Source organism: Carlito syrichta, unplaced genomic scaffold, assembly GCF_000164805.1.
Source record: "Carlito syrichta isolate Samal-C Ts95f unplaced genomic scaffold, Tarsius_syrichta-2.0.1 Scaffold289289, whole genome shotgun sequence".
Classification (NCBI taxonomy): Eukaryota; Metazoa; Chordata; class Mammalia; order Primates; family Tarsiidae; genus Carlito; species Carlito syrichta.
The window spans coordinates 508,848-531,386 of record NW_007233385.1 but is presented as its reverse complement, the minus strand read 5'-3'; the positions used below and the strand labels follow the sequence as shown (position 1 = coordinate 531,386).

The 22,539-nt window shown below is 55.1% G+C and overlaps 1 protein-coding gene across 8 annotated transcripts in view; it reads left to right on the top strand.

The window, feature by feature from the left end:
* The window catches only part of KIF1A (kinesin family member 1A), a 105,906-nt gene that overhangs the window by 53,448 nt on the left and 29,919 nt on the right, over positions 1–22,539 (top strand). For 4 of the 8 annotated variants that reach the window (XM_008054245.2, XM_008054244.2, XM_008054242.2 and 1 more), the window contains 13 exons: positions 1,288–1,468; positions 1,589–1,661; positions 1,875–1,968; positions 3,358–3,506; positions 3,707–3,885; positions 5,819–5,956; positions 13,955–14,073; positions 16,965–17,050; positions 18,044–18,182; positions 18,320–18,491; positions 18,717–18,807; positions 20,175–20,293; positions 21,223–21,278. In XM_008054245.2, the coding sequence (XP_008052436.1) occupies positions 1,288–1,468; positions 1,589–1,661; positions 1,875–1,968; positions 3,358–3,506; positions 3,707–3,885; positions 5,819–5,956; positions 13,955–14,073; positions 16,965–17,050; positions 18,044–18,182; positions 18,320–18,491; positions 18,717–18,807; positions 20,175–20,293; positions 21,223–21,278 (1,596 nt within the window). Of the gene's footprint in view, positions 1–1,287; positions 1,469–1,588; positions 1,662–1,874; positions 1,969–3,357; positions 3,507–3,706; positions 3,886–5,818; positions 5,957–6,746; positions 7,014–13,954; positions 14,074–16,964; positions 17,051–18,043; positions 18,183–18,316; positions 18,492–18,716; positions 18,808–20,174; positions 20,294–21,222; positions 21,279–22,539 lie in introns of all 8 variants that reach the window. The other 4 variants (XM_021710512.1, XM_021710511.1, XM_021710510.1 and 1 more) reach the window with 2 other exon arrangements.

Below are 22,539 nucleotides of genomic sequence, written 5' to 3'. Positions count from 1 at the left end.
AGCGAGACCATCCCCCTACCTTGGCTTGGGGAGAAGCACAGGTGACAGGGAGGGGGAGGTGAAACTGGCGGCCCATTTGTCCACCCCTGAAGGGCTTTTGGCATCTAGTAGGAGTTTCTAGGACTCAGGCGGTTCCGTCTTTGTGTTCCCTTGGCATGCCTTGGAGGGAAGGATACACTGTTCATCTCAAATTCATGGAGTCGCCTCATTGTGAAGAATTGATGTCCCTGGGAGATAGCAGTTCAGATAGATAGCTATGCCCATTTTCCCTTGTTGTTTTGGGGTTGATCCTGGTGTCTATGGGCTGGACTGAGAGAGGAGGCCTCGACTTGGGGTTTTCCTCCTGATGTCTGAACTGGGCTATGTGTGGGTTGCATGTGGGCCCAAGGATGGGGAAGACAGAAGAAGTGACCAGCTGAGGGCAGCCAGGAAGGGGGTCTGGGGGAGGACCCACTTGCAGACATGGGGACCTGGGTGGGAGGAGGGGCAGAGTTGATGTTCCCAGGGAAAGTTGAAAGGAAACTAGAACATCCAAAGGGAGCCCATATAGGCAGGACTGTTGTAGGCAGGGCTGTCTGAAGACAGTGATTGCAGCCCTGAGGGTGCTACAGATGGAGTAGGCCCAGGCGCTGGGGTAGGAGCAGCTAGATGGAAGCCCATGCCTTTGGAAGCCCAACTCTGAGACTCTATGACTGCCTGTGCTGGTTGGCAGCCACCAGGGCTCCTTCCAGCATCTTGTGACCTCTTGAACGTGGACCCTGTCCCTGGCCCCGGGCACAAGAGACCTGCCCTGGACCTGGTTCCAGTCTAGTGGGGGCAGACAGATGGCAAGGGCTCTGCAAGTCTACAAGGCTCTGCAAGTCTGCAAGTCCCTGCAGCAGTGCTCTGTGGAGGGGCTCACACTCAGCCTTGGTGTGCACAAGGCCCCAGATCCTAGATGTCAGAGGGAGGTAGAGGGAGTGTTCTGACTATGTGCTCAGGGGTCTCAGGGGCATGACTTGATGATAGCCTTGGGCAGAGCATCTGTGGGGACATTGGAGCATAGCAGAGATCCCAGATCTGTGGTTTGCAAATGTCACTGGATGCTGAGTAGGGAGTGGCTGAAGGGCAGATTTGGTGAGAGTGAGGAGGCCCATTCAAGCCCGGCGAGGAATGAGGAAAGAGTGGCTTGGAGCTGGGGATGGTGGGGTGCCCGTACCACCCTTTTTTCTTTTCTTTCCTCCTTCCCTCTTGAGGCCACCAGAGATCTGCATGTCCCCCAAGGCCACCTTTGCCTTTGTCCACCAGGAAATCGCATCATTATGGGTAAGAGCCACGTGTTCCGGTTCAACCACCCTGAGCAGGCCCGGCAGGAGCGTGAACGAACACCCTGTGCGGAGACACCTGCTGAGCCTGTGGACTGGGCCTTTGCCCAGCGTGAGCTTCTGGAAAAGCAGGGCATCGATATGAAGCAGGAGATGGAGCAGAGGTGAGACTGAGGCTGCTTCCGATCCCCCCAACTTTCCTGCTGTTCCCCCACCCTCACCTCTGACCTGTCTGCTTTCTCTCATCACCCCTCCTCTTTGTTCACCCCACTGCCCCCTTGCAGGCTCCAGGAGCTGGAGGATCAGTATCGCCGTGAGCGGGAGGAGGCCACCTACCTCCTGGAGCAGCAGAGACTGGTAAGGACCCTGGCCCCTCCAGCCCAACAGGCCCCCACTCCCCTCAGGGGACCCCTTCTCTCCCATGCTCACCTCTTTTGTTTACCAGTCTCCATTTCTTGTGTGTGAGCTTGTGAAGCTGTGTGTAGGTGCACTGCAAGAGGCCCAGGCAGGGAGGGCCACAGAGGGGACTCGCGGTTTGCAGTGGAGCCACAGACCTTATTTTTTCTGCAGGACTATGAGAGCAAACTGGAGGCTCTGCAGAAGCAGATGGACTCCAGGTACTACCCAGAGGTGAATGAGGAGGAGGAGGAGCCGGAGGATGAAGGTGAGTGCCTGAGTGTGAAGGTGGGTGGGGCCTGGGTCTCCAGCTGGGGCAGGGTCTTGGAGAAGAGGCAACCCTGAGACTCTCCTGGAGGTCACTGGTTGGCAACTTGGTCCTGGAGTCTGGACCTGTCCCCCTGGGAAAATACCTTTTTGTCTCTAGGAAGCAGCATAGAGGAAGAACTGGGACAGGCTAGCACCTCTACGCACTCACACACTCCCATATGCACACACATGCACACACTCATGTGAAAACACTTGACTATACATGTGTGCACACATATGCTAGCTCTGTCAGGAGCAGCTGGGATGATGAGGGGGATGGTGCTGGCAAGGGTTCACCATGCTCACATGTGTCTCCTTGCCCTGTCCTTCCAGCTGTGAGGCTCATGGGGCTCCTGAGGACAAGTCCACTCTTCACCTCATCTCAGGATTCTTGGGGCCCCTGAGTATGAGTTCACTCTGCACCTTATCTCAGGATTCCCCTTTGCCAGCACGTGCTTGGGGCCAAATCAGCAGACCTCATGCTGCTGTGGGTTCAGGGGTGGCCCACGGCATGGTGATGGGGGCAGCTCTGACCAGCTGGTCCACACCTTTGTGCTTGAGTGACCTTGGTCTCTTCCCTTGTCTGTCCTCGTCTACTTAGTGAGGCTCTTTCCCACTGCAAAGCTCAGGGGCTCTAGCTGGGAAGAGCAGAGGGCCAATGATACTATGTTGGGAGAAGGGGTAGGGCCTGGATGCGAGGACAGGCCCCTTCTTGTTTCCCTGCTGGTCCTTCTCTCAAGGGCTTAGTGGGCAGAGAAGGAGTGTGAGCCAGGAGAGGGTGTACAGGTCAGCCCCACATGGAAGCACCTGGCCTGCCCTCCTGCCTCCTCTCCCACGGTTCCCCACTGCTGGTCTGAAGTGGTTCTTACCAATATCATTGGCAGTTTTGCCCCCACCAACCACTCTGACCTTCACCCTAGCTTTCAGTGATGCTCACGTGTGGGGAGCTGATGCCTTCTTTCCTTTGGGCACGTGTAACTTTTCACATTGCTCACTGTGGCAGATTTTTCTGCCAGTTGCTTCTTCCTGTGCACCCAGAATAGTTAGTGTGACACCAGGCACAGAGTAGGAGGAAACCTGGGAAGGGAGGGGCTGAAACAGTTCCTTCCACCAGGCCAGCCTGCCCGTCCACCTCTGGCCATAGTGATCATTGGGGGAATAATCCTTCAGTCTTTAATTTTTTCGCTTGACTGACCACCCTGGCCACAGTATACAGTGGGTGTACACAGTGTCATCAACATGGGCAGCCTCAGGAAATGACTGTCCCAGTTTGACCTTCCAGAGGGCAGGGTGTGGTGGGCAGTGGCATGGCTTTCCTGTGATGACCATGTGTGTCCTCTCCCCATAGTCCAGTGGACGGAGAGGGAGTGTGAGCTGGCACTGTGGGCTTTCCGGAAATGGAAGTGGTATCAGTTCACGTCTCTGCGGGACCTGCTGTGGGGCAATGCCATCTTCCTCAAGGAGGCCAACGCCATCAGCGTGGAGCTGAAGAAGAAGGTAGGCTGCCCCACTGTCTGTGCCATCTCGTATCAGAGAGAGGTCATCACCCTGATGGGTAGCCAGGGAGCAAGTGGTCCTCTCCAGTGACTGGGTGGAAGATTCCAGTGAACTGTTGTGGGGTGTACAGCTGAGATCTTCAGGGCCTTTGTTCCCTCCCCCAATGGGGCTGACTTATGGTTATCTTCCATCCGTCACAGGTCCAGTTCCAGTTTGTCCTCCTCACAGACACACTCTACTCCCCTCTGCCACCCGATCTGCTGCCCCCAGAGGCCGCCAAAGACCGAGAGACACGGCCCTTCCCCCGCACTATTGTGGCTGTGGAGGTTCAGGACCAGAAGAATGGGGCTACCCACTACTGGACACTGGAGAAGCTCAGGTGTGACTGGAGGGTGGCTGGGGTTGGTGGCAGATGGGTGGGCCTTTTTCCTGGCTGAGCCACAGGAATGGAAATGGGCACAGGTTCCATAGTGGGCAGCTGTTTCACCTGTTTCAATTTTTTTTTAGTTAAAAAATATATGTGAAGAGTCCAGCCTTGTGGAATCCAGATGCCCCTTCTACCTTGCAGTGGTCACACATAAAAATAGATTTGGGTAATTTCTTATGAAGGAAGGGACAAGTGAGATCAGTGCTCCCTGGGTCCACAGGGGTCATGACAGTGCAACCAGAGGGGAGGGCAGGTCATGGCACCCACGGACTGGCAGGATACCCAGGACTAGCACAACAGGGCCTGAAGGATAGCTGTGTAGAGTAGTCTGTGGGGGAGGGACAGGGAGGGAGCTGGAAGGAATCCCCACCTCACTCTCTGTTTAGAAAGCTGTTGGAAAGTGGATCTCTGAGCCCAGGCCAGTGGAAAGTAGAAGAGGAAATAGGGGTGGAAGGGTCCAGGCTGGGATGGCAAGGAGGACTGCCCAGTATGTGTCCCTCCGTGAGCATGTGAGCATGGTCCTTCCTAATGCTAAATGTCTGTTGTCCCTGCATTCACTCTGATTTATGGTGGGCCTTGATTTACAGGGGTGACTAACAAAGAGATGTCAGTGCCATCAAAGGAGGGGTTGATGCCCCTTGGAAAGTAGAGGCACAGCATGCCTTGTAGGACCGTAGTGGGGAGGTGCCAGGGCTGGTCAAGAGGCAGAAAGGAGTGGGGGAAGGCCCAGGCCACAGCCTTTATGGGGTTTCTGTGGGAAAGACAAGGCAGAATGGGGAGACAACTTGGGGCTACTAGTTTGAATAATTCTCCAGGACTCTGGGGTATAGGTCTGTCCCTAGTTTTCTGATACCTGGCCCTGAGTGATTTAGGCCAGGGGTAATGCTGAGTTGGTATGTGAAAAAGCTAAAGAAAGGAGGTGGATGGGATATGGACTCGGGATTGATGGGTTTGTGTAGGAAAGGCAGGTACACTGGCAAGCTGTTAGCTATTTCTAAGAATTAGCTAGACCTGGCAGGGGCTTTCAGCCCGCAAGCCCGCTGGAGATGTCAAAATATCATAAGATATAGAAAGTGAAAATATGGTTAATACACACTCGTGCACACATACACCTTCATGTAAACACACATACGTACACCCCACACACACTCACAAATCCATTCATGCAAACATGCACAAACATTCACGCAAACACACATATACGCTCATACACATTCATGCAAACATACACAAACATGCATGCAATAAACATATACTCACACATTCATACAAACATACACATTTATGTAAACATACATCACATATACATGCAAACATACACTCATGCTCCACACTCACTTCCCTTCCCCTGTTCTCCCAGGAGATTATCATTTGGCTTTTGGAAGGAAGGATGAATATCTACTATGTCATTTGTATTATACCCAGGCCCTAGAAGGCACCTTTCTTCTGCAACATTTTGTTTCTCCTGGGTTAGTGATTTTTAGGGTATCTTCTCGGTCTTTTGAACCCCTGTCTCCAGTGCTCCCTTATTCCTTGAGCTCTTAGGGTTCCGTGTTGTGATCCCCACTTCCGAGCTTTGCTTGAACTCTCTCCCTCCTCCTCCATCAGCTCTTCAGCTGCCCGATGCCATCTGTCCCATCCTGCCTCCTCATGTCACTTTGCTGTCAACTTGTAGGAAATTTGGGAGGGACTAGTGGTGAACTTACATGTTTAATTGGATGTGTGTCACTTGTGGGTAACCAATTCCAAGGGCCACGGATGTGTTTCTTTCCAGCAAACTCCCTGAAACTTAATGACCCTGAGCAGAATGTGGCCCGAGCTGGGCCGAGCCCCTTCTTCTGGGTGGTTGGCCTGAGCCCACACTGACCACTGCTGCCCCCTACAGGCAGCGTCTGGACCTGATGCGGGAGATGTACGACCGGGCAGCGGAGGTGCCTTCCAGCGTCATTGAGGACTGTGACAATGTGGTGACTGGTGGAGACCCCTTCTACGACCGCTTCCCCTGGTTCCGGCTGGTGGGCAGGTGGGCGCCTTCTCCCTTCCCTCACCGAGAAGTGAAAGAGAAAAAGACAGTAGTAGGGGCAGGAAGTGGGCCTCCTCCCAAGGCCAGGACCCCGACGGGCCTTGCCTTGACATGAGGAAGGATCCCCGAGATGTTCTTTTCCATCACCAGACTTCCCTGCCCGTGTCTTCCCAGGTCTTAGGTTCCTCTTAGCCATTCCCCTCCACATACCACAGGCCCTGTTATTTTAGGGGACCTGGGATGGGGTCCCAGCAATGTCATCCACACCCAAGTGGGGCTGTTGCCACCAGGACCCTTGGGTCCATGTGTACAAACGTGTGAGTCTCCCAGGCGGGCTTTCTCAGTTACCTGGTAGCCTTGAGGGTGGGAGCATGGAGGTGGGGCTGTGTTGCATAAGCCTTAGGGATTTCTGCCTCCTTTCTCTAGTCTCCCAGTCTGGGGTTTGTGCCCAGCCCTGCCCCCTACGTGACTGTGGTATTCTGAGGCCTCAACATAACCAAGCTCACGAGGTCCTCACATGGCCTAAGCCACACCTGGTCAGGACCTCTTTTTTCAGTCACACCTGCCAATGTCGTCTGTAACCTTCCTGCTGACCACACATATGATTTATTTTCAAGCCTAGGGACAGGGTATATTTAGGTTCTCTTGTCTTTTAATGCAGCATTCTCGGTGGTCTGTGTGTTTGGTTTTGGTTTTAAACAGAAGTCCCCCCCAACCCTGACCCTGGCCCCTGTCTGTCCCTGCGAGTAGCTGGTGTTAACTTCTCTCTGTCTTGTCGTACTAACCTCAGTTCAGTCATCTCTGGCTGCAACAGCTACCCTCTTCTCAACACATGCATGAGCGAGCGCATGGCTGCTCTCACCCCCTCCCCCACCTTCTCGAGCCCCGACTCCGACGCCACCGAGCCTGCCGAGGAGCAGAGCGTGGGGGAGGAGGAGGAGGAGGAGGAGGAGGAGGAGGAGGAGGACCTGGAGGACGACGTCTTTCCGGAGCACGCGCTGTGCGACGGCCGGGACCCGTTTTACGACCGGCCCCCCCTGTTCAGTTTAGTAGGAAGGTTGGTGAGGTCGAGGAGAGCATGCTGGGGAGGACCCAGCTCTTTTTCACAGGAGCACTGCTGCGGGCACAGTTGGACCACCAGGGCCTGGCCATGGGGAGAGGACCCGAGGGTACTCATCCATCCTGGAGACAGTCACTCTGGGCCAGCGGAGGGAGAGTCTGGGTACCAGTAAGAGCAGAGGCAGTGTACCCTGGAGCATGCAGTTATGGCCCCGGGCAGGTGGGGGTATTTCTGCAGAGAGGCTGTAGGAACCCAGGGTGGCTCAGGTACCTCCCTAGAGTTCTAGTCCAAGTTCCTCCCTAAGAGTTCTAGTGCAGGGCCCAAGAGGGGATTTGAGAGGTGAGGGTCAGCTGTTCTAAGCTGGGTGTCCCTCCCATCATCCCCCAGGGGTCAACTTCATTCTAATTGAGGCAGCTTCACCCTCCTCCACTATTATCCAGAGAAGATGGAGGTTCCCAGCTACTATCAGTACCTCTTTCTTCTCTGTGGGGAAAGGAAGCAAACTCGCAGACAGCCATCCCAAGGGCAGGGAAGGGTCTCCTTTCAGGAGTGGCTGTGAAGGTGAGGATGACTCCATCCTTCCTGACCAGAGGTGGAGGCAAGTGGCCCTATGTTCTCACAGAATGTGAGGAGATGGTTATGATATCTCCAGAACAGATGAGAGAGGCCACAGTCAGAGAATGGAATGGAGGCCTGGGGAAATCTAGGCTCAGGGAACAGGGGCTCTGCCCTGCAGGCATACTTGGCAAATACACCTGCCCTCATGTTATGGAAGGAAAGTAGACAGGTGAAGGAAAGATCTAGAAACCCAGTGGTAGTAGTAGGAAATTTGGCTTATAAACAGCTGAATGTATATGTTTTATGTATGTAAAAGTCATGAGATAATTTTTAATAGCAACATTTTTTGGAATTTGAGATAGCTTCTTTGAGCTAGGCCAGTGGAAGCTTTCAGAAGTCTTGAGCTTGGAGCACTGATATTGAAAGCTGAGGGCTGAGGTGACTCCCATGTCACAGGGTTTATGCTGGGTTTACTCCATCCTGGGGTGGAGATGATAGAGTGAAACCTCACCTTCTGTGGAAGGCAGCAGTTACCATGGGCGCTTGCCATGGATTTATTATTACTCATTTCCATGAATATTATTAGGCTGACATTAGGTGAGAGAAGCTGGCTTATTGGATAAAGACCTGTGGCTCTCTGCCCCTGAGATGCCCTGGGTCTGCACTTCCTGCTCCACTGGGCCCCAGAGGGAAGAGTAGACCCTAAGACCGGTTTCTGTAGGCCTCTCTCAGAAAACCCCGGGCTGTAGGGCCAGACCCCCTATACTTTCTGGGCCCCAGGAGTGGCTCCAGGTGTCAGGTAGGTGAGGGATAAATGTCACGGGGATGAGGTCATGGGGAGAAATGGGGTGTGGGCTCTTGCAGTCTCAGCCGGAAAGAGCTGGGTCCTTCCAACATTTTTTCCCCCTTTTGTGGATTTGAGATTTTACAAAACTACCAAACCAAACAAAAATCAAAGAGAGGCCTGGCCCCCCATATGGTGGGGTGGTCTGTGAAGGGCTTCTTTAAGAATCATTCTGATCTTTTTGGTTTGGCAAGAATTGGCTTCTTCCGCGCAGCAGCTGTGCAGGCCCAGGCCCTGGGAAGGATCCCTTGTTGATTTTCCTTTTATCCTTCTGGTAGCTGCTGGCTCTATCTCCAAAGCTTCAGCAAAATTGGGGCACCCACTCTTGTCCCCTTTGGAAAGGCTTCCCTGGGCCCCAGCATGCGTCTTTGCACCTCACCAATCTGTGGTTAGCGCCTGCCTCCTCCCTCCCTCCCTCCTGCCACACTCAGCCCTTGCTCTGTCTATCTCTGCTGCCTCCTCTCGCTCTGGGGCAGGTTTCAGTCTGCTTCAAGGTACCGTTGCCTTTGTGGCCAGGTCTGCCCAGTGAAGATCTCCCCACCAGCTCACCCAAGGCCAGGGTCAGCTCCCAGGGTCCTCCACCTCTGGCTATCTGGGGAAGCAGGTGAACTTGGTAGGAAAGTGGGTTGGCCAGTGCTGCCCAGGCTGAGGAAGTGGTCTGGGGCTCTGGCTTTCCCCAGCCAATCCTTGCCTGGACTAGATGCTTCCAGAAGCTGGGTGGGCATGTGAGAAGGGAGGTGGGCATGGGAGAAGGTGGGTGGGCACGGGAGCTACATCAAGAGCAGGGCAAGTGGCTGACTACCTGGGACAAGGGCCCCAAGGAGGGGCTTGGGTGGGGAGGTAACAACCCAAGGACAGTGTCTGGGATTGAGTGGATAAATGTTGTCTTAGCCTGAGGGCTTCACTTGAGGTCAGCTGTGTGCCCCCTTGGACTAGTGAGACCATGCTGATCCCTCGGCTCCCACATGGTACCCATTGTTGGCTGAGGCTACTCAGCTCCTGTCTTTGCAGTGGGGCTATGGACAGGGTTTCTTGATCCCAAGATCCTGAGAGCTGCTCTGTGCGGTGGGTGTGAGTAGTTGTGGCTGGCAGGGGTAGGGCTGGACTGTGTTCTGGCTTCCACGGTGGAAGGCACTGATGTCAGCTTGTCTCTGGCACCTGGGGGTCAGGTGGAGGGCACAACTTTCCAGGTCAGTGAGGCCTGGGGGACTGTCCCTACTAGACAGAGGCACCAGGCTCCTTGTCCTTGAGTTCAGCCTTCATCTGATGTATGGGGAACTTTTGTCTGTACTTTGCTGCCTGGTCTTGAGCCCAAGATTGGCAACAGGGTCCCTAGGCTCTGCCTTATCACTTCACACCTGGGTGCTTTGGTTGACATAGGCTCGGTGCAGGGTGGTGGGGTATCTTCCAGTCCTGGATCACAGCCCCCTTGAGGCTGGTGCTGCCACTGCAGTCAGTAGATGTGGGGACCCAGAGGTCCCTTCTGGCTGAATGAATCCATCACCAAGTCAAGTGGACTGGGATGGGACAGTGAGGAGGAGAAAGGAGCCAGCCTGCAGGTTCAAATCCAGTGCAGGCCTTTGCTGCCAGGTCTTGATAGCCTTCTTCATCTCTTTGCACCTCAGTTTTTTCATCTGTGAAATGGGGCATGAATACCATATTTCATCAGGTCTAACATGCCATCTTAGATCCTGTATCTATACTGTGCATCACTAAGAAAGAAGGATGCAGCCAGTTGAACTGAGATGTGCTGTTTATAGGACGTGTCCCAGTGATGAGATATGGATACACTTGCCTCCCAGGTGTTGGAAGAGCAAGTGATTCGGCCTGTATGTGTATGTGCTTACCACAGTGCTTGGTCCCTAGGGAGCCTCAGCAGATGCCAGTTGCTGTGATTTCTGCCGCATGGCTTCACAATGGGATGACCTGAACCTGAGGATGCGAGGGTCTTGGGCCTTGTCCTTGAGCCTAACCCTCATCTGATTTGTGGGAACTTTTGTCTGTGCTACACTGCGTGGTCCTGAGTCCAAGATTGGCAACAGGACAGAAGGTGTCCACTTTGAAAGCCCACAGTTAGTTTCAAACATGGTTTTTTCATCAGTGGGGCACCATGGAGAGAGCCAGGATGGGGCTTGCCTGCTGTAACCTCACCATGTGACCTGGACTAGGCCCTGCTCTTGCCTCAGTTTACCTCTCTGTACACTGCTTCAGACTCCCTTGAACCTGGCTTTTCAGGGTGCAGTGGGAGAGAGTCAGAAAGAGGGGTCAGTTTGAAACCTTGTGAGTGTAGAAGCAAGAGGGGGTAGCCTCTTTCCTCCCCCAGGTGGGGGAGTCTTCCTTCAGGTGTGGTCCTGGGAACCTCAGAGTTTTGTGGGTCACCTCTGTGGTGCCGTGAGTGACTACTCTGGGTAGCTCTAGAGCCTAAGGCTCTGCTCTGCTCACTGCCAACCAGCCTCTGTGGAATTGCCCTGAACCTTCTAGGAAGGCAGCCATGAGCTGGTGGGGAGATTTGGGGTAGATAGAGTGTGCTCCTGGCTAGGTTGGCCTAGACAGCTGTTTAACCTCTCCTTTGCAGCAGGCTATGCTGAGGGATGAAGGGACCCTTGTGCCTGGCATTGTTTCTTCATCTGGATCACAGCAGGAGGTGCCCCACCCCCTTAACAAGGGTCCCCCATGGGCTCCCTGCAGAGTGGGGTGGGGTTGGAGCATGCTCTGTCCAGGATCTCTACCCCTCAGTTCCTCTGTCTCCCCAGCCCCAGGTTTCCTGCAGTGGGTGCAGGCCTGGGGAAAGGGTGGGGTGGGGACTAGAGGGCAGGGGCTGGCTCAGAGTCTCCATGCTTGGGCTGTCCTACCTGGTACCCTATATCTCCCTTAGTGTGGTGGGCTGGCCCAAGCCCCAGCTCCCTGCACATCCCCTTTTGGATAAGGTAGCTTTGTTCAGTTGTGGCAGTCCCTTTCCCCATCCCCACTGTCAAGTAGAGGTTCTTGTCCAGGAGCCCAGGTGCCCTGGAGAGGGAAGGCCATCATCATCTCCATCCTGGGGGGTTCTGACTGAATCTGCCTGCTGGGCACCCTGTGGGGAGTGGCAAAGGGCCTCCCCATTCTGGGCCTCAGTTTTCTTTTGTGACTATGGCAGGGCTTTGGTACCTAACCTGGTGGGTAACTCAGTGCAGTGGAGTTTCAGCCTCCACACCCCAGTTGGGCAGAGCCACAGTTCTTTCATTGGATCCTGGGATTTTTGACCCGTGCTCCTTGAGGGGCATCCTTGGAGGTGGCTCTGTGCTGGGAAAAGAGACCTGGAGCTTTCTCTGCTTGAGAATGGCAACCTAGGGAGACATTCAGGCCCTTCTGAGAGCACCTGCACCCTCTTCGCTCTACTGAGGCCTGTCTGAGCAATTTCACCATGAAGGAGATGGTGAGGTCCAGTCACAGCAGGGATGCCAGGAAGCAAGTGTCGGTTGGCAGATGGATGTGTAAAGTCAGAACAAAGGAGCTGGCTGAGAGGAGGGCCTTGATGGGTTGCTGGGATGCCAGGGCCTCTGAGGAGGCTCGAGGCAGGAGATGAAAATGAGAATGGGGTCTTGGGCATTGGCGGGAACAAAGATAGCCAGAGCATCCAGGGACTGATGGGCTGTGAGGCCAGACCAGTGCTAAGCTTGACAGAAAGGATGAGGCAGGGCCTGGAGCACCCAGGGCTTTGTGGGGCATGGATGCCCCTTCAAAGAGTTTGGACATCACCAAGGGCATAGGAGTGTCTGACTAGTGCCCTAACACCCTTCTTGGTGCTGTGGGGGCCATGGTGGGGTTGCTGGTGATGATGAACCTGTCAAGGGGGCTTCATCAAGACTTTTATAGTAGAACTGATGGGTTTGATTAGAAAGAAGGGTCAGGGTGGTGCTCCAGTTTCTGCCTTATTGCCACAGGGAGGTTAGGTGGGCTGGGAAGGGAAGCAAGATCAAGAACGCACCTGAGAGGGGTGCTGAGGCATTTGCAGTCTGTTGGGGTCTCTTTCACCCCTTGTCAGCACCTACTTTGGAATCAGGGGCTCCGGATACAGCCCCACCCCTTGCCTGAGGTCACAGCCCCACCCCTTGCCTGAGATGCACCTGCCTGGATCAGAGTGACTTTCAGGGGTGCCCAGTGTGGAGCAAGGCCAGGGGTGCAGCCTGGGTTGGATCTGACCCAAAGTGAGCTGAGTGGGGAGGTGACCCGCGTCTTTTCCCCCTTCTCTGCCCACAGCTCAAAACCAGGGTGCCAGTGCCCACTTGGCCAGCAGACTGTGACCTTCCCCTCTCCACAGGCTGCTGTAATCCCTGACTCCCTCCCATCACCCTACCTCCCTAGCTAAGACTCTGGGCCTCCTACTTCTTCTCCCTTATAACTCCCACCCCTTCATCCTGTCTCTTGTTCCCTCACCTTCCTTTTCCTCCACCTCCTCCCTGAGTGTCCTCTCTCCCATGTCTGAATCCTGCCCATCCCCACTTGAGCAGTGCCTCTCCTCCAGGGCATCCCCCTCCTCCTTCTGGGAGCTTGGGGCTATGGGTGCTGAGCCCTTGGGTGGAGCAGTAGCTACCCAGTCCACTCTGCCTGGAGGAGGGGATGGGTGGGCCACAGAGTCAGGTTCCTGAGCTGAAGTCTGAGCTGAGCTGCTGGTCCTCACAGCAGCACAGCTAACCTGGGCGGCTCTTATTGTGCTGGAGTGTCCACACTCCAGGAGGTGCTCTTCAACAGTGGGGGACTTTTACAGTCTGCCTCCTTGACTGGGCGGCATAGGATCTTTCAGGGTTGTCTCTGTCCTCCCGGCTGTCTGTGTGCTCCCACATGTTGACCAACACAGGGAATGCAGCAGCCAGCCAGTGACCATGGCCTTTTGTGGCCTCGGCTTGGACCAATTCTGGCACCACCTAGGGTGCCATGGCTGAGTTGCCTGGGAAAGGGAGGTCTCTTGGTGCTTTGTGTCACTGATGGAGCAGGCTGGGCAGCGCTGTGGGTCTGGGGATATCCTCAGGGCTCCGTTCACCAGCTTCCCTGAGCACTGGGCTGGGAGTGTCCATCTCAGCGGGTTTACTCACTGAGTTTCTGTTCATGGAAGGGACTTAGAGTAAATCGTGGCCCTCTGTGGGGCCCATGAGCGTCAGGGGCCACTGAGAAATGGACAGGAGGTGGAGGGACACTGGCCCTCAGTGCCAGCCTGATGATGGCAGCTCAACGTGGGTGGGGGCCCAGCCTAGCCCCTAGTCCTTGAAGCAGGCTGAAACTTCCCTCTTCAGACAGCCAGGTCTGGGCCCAGCCAGGCTGTGCTGTGCTCGCTGCAGCTCTTCCTCCTTCTCCTCTGTCCTCCACTCCTCCCATCTCTTCTGAGCGCCCACCCTGCCTGCCTCTGCCCGCCCTCGTTGCCCTCAGCCCTGGCTGTCCGGTGGCTGCCCTCTGCTTTGCAGCTCCGTGTTGTGTCGTGAGCCGGGCCGTGCTGCCGCCGCTGCCTCTCAAAACACACACCAAAGGGTGGTCCATGACCTCGGCCTTTGCTTCCCCCCAGGGCCTTTGTGTACCTGAGCAACCTGCTGTACCCTGTGCCACTGGTGCACCGCGTGGCCATCGTCAGTGAGAAGGGCGAGGTGAAGGGCTTCCTCCGTGTGGCTGTCCAGGCCATCTCAGGTGCGTTCAGGCAGCAGGTGGCGGCGTGTGGCATTGGAGCCCCTGGGGGTGGCTGTCATCTTTGCAGATAGAGGTCCAGGGTGGAGAAGGACCTCAGGGCATCATGTAGTGGTCAGTGTGGAGCCAGTCTTGCCCCATCTTCTGTTTTCCCAGTTTTTACTCCCTTCTCAGGCTGCTGACCAGGCTGTTGACCCCCAGGTGGGACCTGAAGGAGAAGTTACCTGCTGCCCAGCTCTTGGCTCTGGCATACTGGACTCTCCTGTGTTGGCTGGAGACACCTCTGGGCCCTACAGGCTAAGCCCAGGGCTGTCTGAACCTGCTCTGGTTTGGGAGACCCCTTTCCCATTAGGCAGTCCCAGATGGACCCAGAGACAACCTGGCTTTCTCCCCCAAGCCTAGTGCAGAACAGGCTCTCTCTCCCAGCCCACCCCATCCACTCACTGTCTCCACAGCCCCAGAAGAAGCATGCAGATTTCCAACTCCGGATTCCTGATCTCTGACCAGGGCAGTCCTCACTGGGCGGCTCCTTACTCTCTGTAATGCGCTCCTTATTCTCTCAGGCACAAACCTGTCTGCCTGGAGGCTGCAGATGCTCCCTCCACTTGTGGGCCTGAGGTGACAAGCCCATTCCCTCTCACATATAGCCTCATTTCCAGCCAGGAGCTACTAGGACTTCCTGCAACAGAATACCTCTGGGTCTCTCTTTGTTCACTTGTAAGCAGAATGCTATTTTAATGCTTCCCACCTGCTAGGAATGTTGCAAGATAACCAGGAACACAGATGTAAAAGTGCCTGGCTTCCCAGAAGCTGCAGGCCAGAAGGTGGTGCTCATACTGTAAGGGTGGTCCTCCACCCTTCCCTTCTGCCACCTGTTCCCTCCACCAAACTCTTCCTTCCTTGAGGGGTCTCACTTTCTTTCTTCTCAGAGGCCTTAGCCTACTTGGGCACCCTGGGGAGAGAGGGGCAGACAAACAGATGGACCAACCAACAGGTGTTTGTAGATAGGGAGTGTGGGCTGCAGGATGACTCTGGCTGACAGAGCTAAGCTGAAGCTGGGTCAGAGTGAGTGACCTGAGAAGGTGGAGATTGCCATGCCCCCACCTGAGATGTCCAATTCCCCCACTCCCAGTGTCTCATGTCTCTCACCTTGAGACATCTCATATCCCCTACTCTAAGATGTCTCACATTCCCCGCAAGATTTCTGGCATCCCCTCTACCCTGATATCCTGACTACCTTGGGTAACTTTAATTCTGTCTAATTAATTTAGTTAGTTTGACCTTGTTGTTAAGTTCTTATTAGCCTATAATTTCTAGATATGATTTACAATACCTCCCACCAGCCAAGATGCCCCCCATTATTACTTGTAAGAGTGTAATCCAATCACTGACACCTCCTGTGCTGAGACCCCAGGGCCCCAGCTGGGGATGGGGAGGCTGGAGCAGGGAGTAAGGAGAGCATTAAGGAAAGGCCTGGACCTTCTGCTAGAAGATGGGGTGTTTGTTGGAACCACACCACTCAGGGGTGCTAAGAACACTTGGTGGCTCCCTCAACCTTTGAGGAGGCAGCCCCTGCCTTCTACCTCCACTGCCAGGTCCTCCCACTGGCACCTTGAGCCAGCAGCTCCCACCCAGGGGACCTCATGGGTCTGAGCTGAGCCATCCTAGCACTTCCTCCCAGTGGCCCTACTGCCACCCCTCTGACAGTGAAGTCACACTAGAGGCCATGGGGCCTGCCCACAGCCCTTGTGGAGACAGCTGCTGTCCTAGTCTTCCCTCCCACCAACAGGTCTTCTGTTGGTGAGAGGGAAGCTGTTGGTGAGAGGGAAGCTTCTGGGATCCTAATGGTGGTTGGCCGTCCCCAGAGCCTTGAGTTTGGGCTAAGCTCAAAGGTTTACTTCCAGGGCCGTTGCCCTGCATCCTGTGGGGTCAAGGTGTCTCCCCAACTTCTTAGATGAGGGTCGTTAGGAAGGTGCACAGCAGCTCTGAGCACAGGCCTATGTGCCCAGGTCCATAGCCTCTGCTATCTCGGGTCATATGTGGGCTGGCATGGTGCCTGGAATGTGATCCTAACCTGGGCTGGATCTTCAGGCCTTGTGCTAGGTCCTACACCTGGGTTATTTTATTTTGGGCAACACCTGGTATTTCCCTGTGTAGTAATCATTGCGGTGAAGAGGACTTAGAAAAAGCACTGATCCTTGCATTGATGGTCACAAAAGTCACATCTGCCTGGCCCATGACATGGGCTAAGGTCAGCTAACTGCTCTGTCCTCACTGTCCCCGCTGTGGGGAGACTGGTTAGCATGGGCCATGGCAGGACAGAGTTACAGGGCCTTGGGCAGCAGGTACACTGAGAACTTTGAAGACTCTCAGTGTGGGCGCATGTAGAGGGCAGGTCTGGGGAGTGGTGGGTGGTTGGGGCCCTTGAGTATCCAGACAGGTGACAGTGGTGGCTCTACACAGGTGGTAACAGAGGAGAGGTCACGATTCTGGAGGTGGCACTAGCAGGGCCCAGGGGTGGGGAGAGGGACTCTGTACAGCCAGATGAAGGAAAGGGCTGCCTGGATACTGCTTGAGCATCTGGGGTGGGGGCAGGGGGTTGGTTTTGAGTTTGTGCAGAGTTTGTGGCCTCCATCAGAGTGGCCTGTAATGAGACCATGACCACATTTGGACTCCTGGGCAGCATAGGTTGGTTGTCAATGTGCCAAATGTGCCCTGGTTGTCACTGAGCCTTGGGTAGCACTGTTGACTGTCTGTAGTGAAGATCAGAGCCCAGCCACACATTCTGGTTCTTGAGTTCTGACCTGGACCACTGGGTGGATCAGTCTGGCTCTGCCCACATCCACCTTGGTGGATGAGCTGGACCCCAATCATTTGCTTGGTTCCTCGTGCAGCTGATGAAGAGGCCCCTGATTATGGCTCTGGTGTTCGCCAGTCAGGAACTGCCAAAATCTCCTTTGATGACCAGCATTTTGAAAAGGTACCGAGTTCCTACCCAAACACTGGACCTTAAAGCCACTCACTGGGGTCCTGTATGCTTTGCTCCCCTGATGTCCCCATCCTGACCCAAGGGCCTCGGGCCCCCCTGAAGTTGTTTACTCTCGGAGCCTGCTCAATCCTTTGATGTTTAAAATACATCATGCCCCTTATCCCTGGTTTGCCCTGACCTGCTGGATTTACCCATCTCCCACCTCAGCCTCTCCTGGGTCTTGTTCAAGCAGGGGCAGGTATGTAACATGAGCTTCCAGGACATTGAGATAGATGTGTCTATCCCCACCCAGACTGGCTTTCCTCTGGGTCCCCACAGCACAGTGTGTTTCTACCACTATCTACATATCTCCCCCCACTTAACCCCTCATCCCCTTGAGAAAGGGCAGCCCCTGAGGCTGCCCACCTCCAGGCATCCTGCCAAAGGATAGTGTTATGTCCAGAGGCACCTGGACCATACCCAGGACTCCCTTTTTGCTCTTAGGAGAGAGAGTGGAGGAGGAGGGTCTCACATGGCATCCCCTGGGTTAGGCTCAGGTGGCTCCTTCCTCTCCTCTTCTTAGACTTACTTCTAACTCACACCCGCTTGGCCACCCCAAATCCGGAACCTCAGTGAGTAATACCTGAGTTGAGGGTAGTGTGTCTGCCAACACCTTCCCTCTCTTGGAGGGGTTGTCAGTATAGAGGATCCCCAGTAAGAAACAGTTTGCCTTATGGGAGAGGGAGCCCTGCCAGGTGGGGGATGAGCAGAACTGAAGACCAGAGACCATCCCCCCCTACCCCCTGCTGTGCCTCATGGAAGTTGTAAGTTGTTTCCAAGATGGATCATACTGCGGATACCCATAGACTGTAGAGTAAAAGAGGTACAGTCACAGCAGGGGAAACTGAGGCTAGGGAAGTGAGGCCTTGATATGGGGGCTGTGGTTCCCCACTGGGGATGGCTCTCTGTTTCCTGGCTATCTGTGACTCTAGTTACCCTGAACAGTTCCAGTCCGAGTCCTGCCCTGTGGTGGGGATGTCCCGCTCGGGCACCTCCCAAGAAGAGCTTCGCATTGTGGAGGGCCAGGGCCAGGGTGCGGATGCAGGGCCCTCAGCTGATGAAGTCAACAACAACACCTGCTCAGGTGAGTTGCCGGCTCGGCTGCCCTGGCATGGGGAGCATTGAGGCACAGACTTCTGAGGCTGGCCCTGGCCCTAGGCCCTATGGCTTGAACAGAGTGTGGCCTAGAGGTCCCATCACTCTCTCCTTGGTCTCTAGCAGCAGTAACTCCGGAGGGCCTTCTCCTAGACAGCCCTGAGAAAACCACACTGGATGGACCCCTGGATGCTGCTCTGGACCACCTCCGCCTGGGCAGCACCTTCACCTTCCGCGTGACGGTCCTGCAGGCGTCCAGCATCTCTGCCGAATATGCAGACATCTTCTGCCAGTTCAAGTGAGCTCTGCTGCCTTTGTGGGCCCAGGCTGCATGGGTGTTCTTTGCCTGAGGCTTTCCTACCTGGGATCTTAGCAGGGCACTGGCTGGGTTGGGGCACGTCAGCCCAGCTAGAGGTCCTGCATGCCCCAGTTCCCCCATGCACAGCCGGTTCCTCTCAGTGAGGCTGTGGGTCCCTTTTGTTAGTCCTCCACCTCCGACCAAGCATCTTCTCCTGCTTTGCAGCTTCATCCACCGCCATGATGAGGCCTTCTCCACGGAGCCCCTGAAGAACACAGGCAGAGGCCCTCCACTTGGTTTCTACCATGTCCAGAACGTATGTCCTCGTTTCCTTCTCCTTAGTCTCCTGACTAACTTCCCTCCCTGGGCTTCTCTGAAGTGTCATGGCTCCTTACCTTCTGAGCACCAGCCATAGGTTGAGTGCAGCCCCAGGCATAAGAACACAGAACCTCCAATGACAGGCCGGGGGTGGAGGTGATTGCTAGGCAGTGGAGGTCCCTTGATGAGTTTAAAACTGGGGAGTGGGGCCAGATAAAAGCCCACTGTGAGCCTAGTAAGATGTGGATGCAGGATGGATGTGGATGCAGTGCAGGGGTGATCAGGATTTGCTCTGAGAGCTGAGGGCATCCATGAGGGCAGCCCTGGACTGGGTGTCAGAAGAGGGTAGGAGTCAGGACCACCAGGTCCATAAGATGCCCACATACATCCTGAGAGGCCAGGAAAGCTCCAAGCAGGAGAGTGATGTGAGCTGGGCTGCCAGAACAATGGAGGATAGGGACCTTCAGGGCAGAGCGGCTCTGCAAGGCTGGAGAAGGAGGCTACAGGCAGCAGAGGGAGAGAGGTGCTTATTAGAGATAAGGATGGCTATCAGGCAGCCAGGCCTTAAGTGCCAGGCTAAGGGCATGAATTTGATAGGGCTGATGGCATGGAGACTTGGTGGGTTAGTTGGCTGGGGTTTTCACAACAAAGAACCACAGGCTGGGTGAGCTAGAGGGGCCTGAATCAATGGAAGTGTGTTGTCTCATGGTTCTGGAGGCCAGAAGTCCAAGATCAAGGTTTTGATGGGGTTACCTCCTTCTGAGGATTCTCTCCTTGGCTTGTGGATGGCCATCTTCTCTTGTGTCTATCATGTGGGCTTCTCCCTCAGTGTGTGCCTGTGTCCAGACTTCCCCTTTCATAGGGACACCAGCCATATTGGGTTGAGGACCAACTCAGTGACCTCACTTTAACTTGATTATCTATCCCAAGATAAAGGCCCTATCCCAAGATAGTCACATTCTGAGGCTCTGGTGTTAGGACTCCAACATACGAATTTGGGAGGTGGACAGCATCTAACCCACAACTCTTGTTGTGTGGGCAAGATTGCAAGCGGGGTTGTCCTGCAGAGGCAACTGCTGCCCTCGTCACCTTCTTCAGCTATGTATTCTGGGACAGGAGCTGAGCTGCGTTGCCCTTATCCATCCTGGGGAAGAGGCCACAGGATGCCTGCTGGGGGTCTGCCCTAGGGTGTGTGGGGAGGAGGGTCTGGGCTGAAGATGCTAGGGGTAGGTCATTGTCCCTATTGTGAGCAGAGGATGGGCCCAGCTGGGGGTCCCAGATCTGAGCTTGTCTCACTGATTTGTCTCTCCTTGAATGCGGCCTGGCCATGCCCTGCCGCCCACCCTCCTGTCTGCCCACCACTAGATCGCGGTGGAGGTGACCAAGTCCTTCATTGAGTACATCAAGAGCCAGCCCATCGTGTTCGAGGTCTTCGGCCACTACCAGCAGCACCCATTCCCACCCCTCTGCAAAGATGTGCTCAGGTTAGCACCCTGGAGTATAGAGTCTGGAGCCATCCTCAAAGTACTTGCTCAGATTTTTTTACCCAGCAGTCTCAAAACTATGGGGTCCAGGTGCCACCCGACACTCCCCTGTCCATCCAGGAGGCCTTTTGCCCAAGGTCGTCAGGACTCTGAGAGTGATTCAGTACTCTAGGCCTGTACCCGACTTCTTCCCCTTAGGACTGAGGAGGGGGTTCATTAAAGGGTATCACTCTCAGAACCTTCACCTCCCCAGCTGACCTGGGCAGTGTCCACAGGATGCTGGCTGGATGACAGCCAGGTGGCCCCAGGGGAGACAGCTTCTGCTGCCCACTAAGGACTCCATGGAAGGGCCCCAGCTGTGCCACCACTCTGGGGAACCTCTGTTGGCTCCCTTATTCCATTCAGCCTCCTGAATGTGGTGTGAAGTCAGAATTTCCACCCAGGCCATCTCACCCTGGACCCTCAAGGGTGGGACCAGGAGTCTGTTCTGGGCCATACCAATAACTATAGGTAGCCTGGGGGTGGGGTCCTTCTCTTTCCACCTTCATATCTCAGCTGCTGAATACGACTCAGAGCTCAGGGAACCTCCAGCTATCCAGGAAAAAGAAGGGCACCAAGTAGCTTTGTTTTGGAGGCGTTTGGCCCCTGGAGCCTCATCTGTCCTTGGGAGTGCTGAGGGAGGCTCTGGACTAGGGACCAGAGCTTGACCCAGAACTTGCTTTCATTTCCCATGGCTTTGTGGGGCCTGTGGGGTAGGATCTGGAGTCCTGAGGGTCATACCTCTCCCCTCACATCCAAGCTGTTGGAGGACCTGGTGGGAGAGAAGATGGGAGGGCCCAGGGACAGGTCCCACTGTCTCTCTCTGCCAGCCCCGGACCAGGTTGCCCACCGCAGTTCAGGGTCCTCATGCTGGCCTTCTTTCTCAACAGCCCCCTGAGGCCCTCACGCCGCCACTTCCCTCGGGTCATGCCGCTGTCCAAGCCAGGTAGGGGGCGCTCTCTGTAATCCCTCAGGGTAGTGAGGTGCCCACACTGTGGGTGCTGGTGTTGGACAGGCCTTCCTCTGGGTGTGCTGTGCTCTCCCAGGTACTCTTGTGCCTGTCAGGTCTCAAAGGGTCCCCATGGAGCGAGGGCCTGCCCCACATGAGGTTGCCTGAAGGCGGTGGTGGTGGCGGAGGTATGGGTGCTGAGGAATGAAGGCAACGAGAGGCTGGGAGCTTTGAGGGGACTGTAGGTCCTCTCAGTTAGACGTTGAGAGGTAGAGGGGATTTGGGAATGAAAGAAGATCCAGAAAGCTCCTTTGTGTGTAGCCAAGGCTAGAGGTGAGAGCAAGTGGGTGGGATCTGTTGAGGGAAGAATGTTTGGCAGCCAGAACCCTTACCTGGAACCCTGAGGAAGCTCTCTGCCTCTAGAAACAATGGGCAGTGGGATAGCTCTTGGGATCAGTGGGATTTTGGTTAAAGGAGGTTGTAGCATTTATTCTCTGCAAGACCATAACCCAGGGACATGGTCAAAAGAGGGTCAGAGAGGGTGAGAGTTGAGGCTAGGCAGTGAAGCCAGGGCCTTGCACAGCCCAGGAACCTACCTTGTGGAGGTTTCTGTGGTCCCTGGCATCAGCGCTCTGGAGGTTAGGGGCCTGTGTGAGAAGCCACATCTACAGTTGGTGGACGGTAGGGTGAATGGCGCTGGGTCTGCGCATGTGGTGCCTAAGTGACTGTCTCAGGCAGACCTCTTGTACCCTCCCTATAAGGAGGAGCAGAGTTAGGCCCTGCCCTTGGAACCCCCATAGGATGAAGTTTTGTAGGCTGAGGAGGACACCCTCCAGTTGCTGCAGACTCAGTCCCTTGTGCCTGTATGGACTTTGTGGTTTGCAGCATGTGTGTTATGCAGTCTTCCTGTAGCCTGTGAGGGAAACATTTAGATCCACATTTATAGGATAAGCAATGGAGGCGTAGGCATATAGAGAAGGAACCTCTGTGATAAGTCTCAGAGTTAGGGGCAATGGAGAAAGGTAGGCAAGCAGAGGAGGCAGAGGCTGTTTGTGAGGAGCTGGTCATGAGTGGAAGGCCAGTGGGAACTGAGGGGCAGGGCCTACTGGGTCAGGCATGGGTGCTGGCAAGATGTGCTGACTAGTGCAGCAGGCTGTGGTCAAAGTGTACAGGTCCAGAGCCCAGCAGCATGGCAGAGGGCCCTGTAGAGGTTGTGGGGCCTTTGAGCAAAGGTGTCTGCTGCCCTGCTGGTTTTTGG